This window comes from Mirounga angustirostris, unplaced genomic scaffold, assembly GCF_029215605.1.
Source record: "Mirounga angustirostris isolate CCGP_5_RB_7025 unplaced genomic scaffold, mMirAng1.0.hap1 SCAF_2, whole genome shotgun sequence".
NCBI classification, from domain to species: Eukaryota; Metazoa; Chordata; class Mammalia; order Carnivora; family Phocidae; genus Mirounga; species Mirounga angustirostris.
In genome coordinates, this window is record NW_026991710.1 from 177847380 (window position 1) to 177852586 (window position 5207).

The following is a 5207-nucleotide window of genomic DNA, read 5'->3' on the forward strand; positions in this document are numbered from 1 at the left end:
CCTGGTGAGTACTGGGCAACACAGGCTTAGTGTCTGCCCGCACGGAGTTTTTAATCTAGTGGGGTGATGGGGTGAGGGGGCATCATCATATAGCTGCAAACCATGAAATAAAGGCTGTAAAGAGTTTGGGGCAGGGTGGGTATGAAGTCCTTCCTGAGAAAATGGGACTTGAAGGAGGAACAAAAGGGGTGTTGACGTGCCAGTCTGAGGGGAACTGCCTGAACCAAAGACCTGAAAAACCTGTGTTTGGGAAAATCCGAGCACAGAATGTCGTCCCAATCCTGGAGCACAGAAAGTTGTGCAAGATGTGCAGGCAGGAGTCTCGTGGGATAGTTTCAGTCGTTCGATATTTATTCTAAGACATGGTCTACAATTAGGTGGTCTGGCTATATGATCTGCAGACGTGTTTTTGCCTGCGCTTTTTGGCCAGCTTTTTTGGGGGGGAGGGGCGGGGCATCATTCTCGAATTAGAACCTGCCTATGCCCACTAGCCTCACACACGTACACTTGTGAGACCCCTGAAGAAAAACAGTTTGCAGCTTCTCTCAAGGACTGATAGATTTTGTACTCAAAATAGCACCAAGGAAGGGTCGCTACAGAGCAAACGGAGCCTGCGCTTTGCGAAGCCAGCGAGATCCGTGCCCGCTCAAGCAGTCTGAGCTGGAGAGGGCGGGGAAAGAGGAGGAGCCCAGCTCTGACACCCACTGCGCATGACCGCCCTCGTTGCCAAGGCAGCCGGGAAGGCGTAGCCCGGAAGAGGATCCTTGCCGAGCCGCCTGCTCCGGGACCGACCCCTGTGGACTCCGGCGGGACCAGTTCCTGAGCCTGTCTTAATCAGGGCAGAGCAGATGAAGAGCCAGGTCTGATGCAAAGTGATAGCCATTCGCCTAGAAGCCTGGGGATTGACAAGAGCAAGGGGAACTGGCCCAAACGGACATCAGGGCTATGGCAGACCTTTCTGACGAGTCGCTGACTGATGAGGTACGGAGTTCCAGTGCTTTCAGCTCCTCTGGAGGACGGCCGCCCTGGTCCCATGCCTCTGGGAGTGGAAAGACCATGCACTTGGAGTATCGAGACAAACAGTCTGAGCTTTCAGACTACCAAAATAATGAAAAGAAGTTCAGTAGAAAATGGATCAACTACCACAAGGGCAAAGAAACTAACTCTGGACAATACCAATCAGACACTAAACTTCAAACAGAAACCACTCGGGTATCTGATGAAGAACTGAATGCCCTGCAGTCTTTTTGTGCCGTTAAGATAAACCTGATCCATCGCAGAGCAAACTCTAAGGAGAAAAAGAGGAGCAGACACCAAAAGCCACAGCTTAGGTTGACTGCAGAGGCTTCGGAGAAAGATGCCTTAAACTGTACCGTCCCTGATGAACTTTTGAACAGAATCTACCTAAAAAACATGAGGACAACCCCAAAACAGGTGGCGACAGCTAAGCAGCACATTTCTTCTTGGTGTCCCCATTGCAACAGAAAAAGAGCAGAACTGGCCCAATCTGCCTTTCTGCGACAGAAGAAGACTTCACTGGAGTCATTTCTACTCCAAGAGAAGATAGACAAACACCTTTATACCAAAGACTTTCTTACCCTTATTGGAGATGCACATCAGGAGGGTTTTCCCAGGCTTTCAGATGACCCCAGAATAATCTGGAAAAGACTGAATGAGAAAAGTCAGATCAGATACTATGGTTTTGAAAGGTCAGATACAAAGCAGATGTGGCAGACTGAAGAAAGCGCTTGTCACCCACCTTTTCTCTACTACTTGACCAAGCCACCTACTCTATCCAAACAGGAGATAGAGTTTACCAATGATAATGTGTAATGTGGATAAATGTTTCTGTTGTGTATTTGAATAATCATCATTTTTACAGGCCCTTACAAAACCAATTTAAGACTTAACTTTGCTTCCTTCACAGATACGTGGACTAAAAACTCTCCATCCAGTACTTTTTTTTTTTTTTTCAGATTATAGAGGGCAACGCTGTAGTTGGTATACTACAAAGTGTTTACAAAAATCCAGGAGAGAGATGGCGGTTTAGACTAGGGTTTGACAATACAGATAGAAAGAAGTACAGAGATATAAGAGATACTTAGGAGGTAATAATTAATTAAGAGTCTTCGGTGAAGAAATGGACATGGGATTTAATAAAAGGTAAACATTAAAAATGTTACTAAGTTTCTGCCTTGTGCACTTGGATGAAAGATACCATTAGAAGGAACATTGGAAAAAGATCTTTTTTGATGGTGGTGATTAAGAGTGTGATTATTTGAACATGGTTAGTTTAAGGTATATTTAAGACATTTACATTGAGAGATTGGGAAATGGCTGGTTATTTGTGCTTGCAGTCTAGAGAAAAGGTCATACCTAGAGATTTGAAATAAAGCGTGGGGTGGAATCACTGACCTCTAGTTGGAAATTGAAGTCAAAGATATGGTAAACTTTTCTAGAGGAGAGTGGAGTGAGAGAGGAGGGGCTATGAGCAACTCCTGAGAAATTCAGCAACTAATGGCTGGGTGAAAGAGAATAAGCCAGCAAAGGAGGTTGAGAAGAAATGATCATAGAAGGATAAAGGAAGCCAGAAATGTGTAGTGTTACAGAGATCAAAGAAAGAGAACATTCCAAAAAGGATGGGCTAAGTATGCTAATGCAACAGAGAGTTCCTGTGAGATAATTTAGTTATGTGTTGGACTCTGTTGACCTTAGCAACAACCACTTCACTTATGGATATTGGCCAGACAAAGTAGATTGAGGAATAAATGTAAGGTAAGGAGATGAAGACTATGAATACACACTACTCTTAGAAGTTTAGCTGTGTGGGGAGAAAGGGGGTAGCTGGAGATAGATACAGAATTGAGGGAAGAATGCTTGCAGAGAGTGCTCTAAAAAGTCATTTTGTTCATAAAGATTTTATGAAACTCTTCTTGTTCATCTGATGAAACAATAAAGACACTAGAGAATACCTAGAGAATACCATGGTATTTTGAAAGTACATTTATTGGGAAAAGTTTTAGATGGCATTCTGAAGAAATCATATCTGTTATTTCTCTATAAAAATATAAATCCTTAGAATTAGTGACAGTATCTGGAGGTCAGTTTTCTACATGTCTAACACCTAAGCTATCACGGTCAAAAATAAATTTGTAAAAAACAGCACAAAATAGTTTTTGTATCATATTCCAATAATACTCTTTAAGTTTAGATCTTCATTGATGTACAAAGATACTGTTTTGTCCTGTAGAACTTAGCATACTTCCTCTTAGTCATTCCTAAATAAAATGGAAAACATTACCATTTTCATAGTAACTTTTTATTTGAAATCCACATTATGTCATGCTTTATCTTTGCCATCTCAATATATTCACATTTCACATAATCAAAATTCTGAATAATTTCCCATTTAGAATTCCCCTTTAAAGGTCATAATCCACCCCCTTTGTAAACGAAGCTAGAAATCTTAGAGTCATTATTTATTCCTGCTCTTTTTTATTAACATCCCCCGAGCTAACTTTTTCAGCAAGACCATTGGATCATTCTTCTTGAGTATCTTCTGACCGTGACTTCTTATTTCCATCCTGTTACCACTTTCCTCATCATCTCAGCCCTCTCACTCCTGGCTTCTCTCCTCTTCACTCCATTACCTACACAGTTGTCAGAACTATGTTTCTAACACACAGACCTGTTCAAGTTATTCCCTTGATTAAAAAAATAATGATTTATCAGGGCAGTAGAAATAGCTCGAGTTAATTTTTTTTTAAAAGATTTTATTTATTTGACAGAGAGAGACACAGCGAGAGAGCGAACACAAGCAGGGGGAATGGGAGAAGGAGAAGCAGGCGTCCCGCAGAGCAGGGAGCCCGATGTGGGGCTCGATCCCAGGACCCTGGGATCATGACCTGAGCCGAAGGCAGACGCTTAACGGCTGAGGCACCCAGGCGCCCCTCGAGTTAATTAATATCACATAAATGTTCCTTCATATCTGGCCCATGTTTACCTGTCTAATCTCATCCTCCGTGCCTATCCCCTGACCCCCCATATTTAAGCCTTTCCACAAAACTTGAACTTCCCCGAGCTCTCTTGTTCTTTGTGCCACTATGGTTTACAAGTATGCATTTGTGTTGCTCAGATTCTCTTAATTGCCTTTTATAGCTGGTATACTCTTTTTATTTTTTTTATATTTCATTATAGTAAATAGGTAATACACTTACATGATTCAAACAATCAAAAGGATGTCAATAGGCTGAGTGTGCAGTTTTCCTGCCACCCTGTTTCCATCCCACTTCATTCTATGCTGGCCTGCTAGAGCCCTGCCTGCCAGAGTTAATTCTTTACCTGCTGGATCATGAGACAATCAGGTATCCCAGGATGAGAGTGGAGGTAGAAGAAATTCAGGGAATTGGGGAGTGGCCACTTACCAATCAGGACAGAGTATTCCTATATTTTAGCCCGTACAACCTAATTAGTGTGTATGAACTGAATATTCATGTTAACTCTAAGTAGCCACTTATGCTAGTTTCTTATATCTTTCCAGTGTTTATGCGGATATAAACACCAAAGATAATTTATGATGCACTCGCTTCTGTACGTTGGTTTTTCCCCCTGTGATAATATGTATGTGTATATAAAATTAGCTATTCAGCCATGGCTAATTGTACCATTCACTGGCATTATTTACATTAACAATATTGTACAAAAATTTCTCATCACCCCAAACAGAATCTCCAGATCCATTAAGCAATAACCACCCCACCCCTTTTTCTCCTCCTCCCAGTCCCTGGTAAGCTCTAATGTACTTTCTGTGTCTATGAATTTGCTTATTTAGATATTTCATGTAAGTGGAATCATAACATTTGTTCTTCTGTGTCTGACTTATTTACTGCACATAGTTTTAGTTTCTTTCATATTGTAGCATGTATTAGAATTTCATTCCATCTTATGGCTGAATACTATACCATTGTATGCATGTACATTAGATGTATGTTTATTCATTCATCAACTGATAGACACTTGGGTTGTTCCCCCTTTGAGTTATTGTGAATAATGCTGCTATGAATATTGGCATACAAACATCTGAACACCTGTTTTCAATTCTTTGGGGTCCATACCTAAAAGTAGAATTGCTGGGTCACATGGTAATTCTATGTTTAACTTTTCGAAGAACTGCCAAATTGTCTCCACAGCAGTTCTAGCACTTTACA

The 5207-nt window shown here is 41.4% G+C and overlaps 1 protein-coding gene across 1 annotated transcript; it reads left to right on the top strand.

Annotated features, from left to right (window-relative positions):
• The first annotated feature begins 571 nt into the window (after positions 1 to 571).
• On the top strand, positions 572 to 3305 carry CUNH8orf48 (chromosome unknown C8orf48 homolog). The gene has a single exon (XM_045879528.3). It carries the CDS (start codon positions 946 to 948, stop codon positions 1831 to 1833), a length of 888 nt encoding a protein of 295 aa, XP_045735484.2. The 5' UTR covers positions 572 to 945; the 3' UTR covers positions 1834 to 3305.
• The last annotated feature ends 1902 nt before the right edge of the window (positions 3306 to 5207 follow it).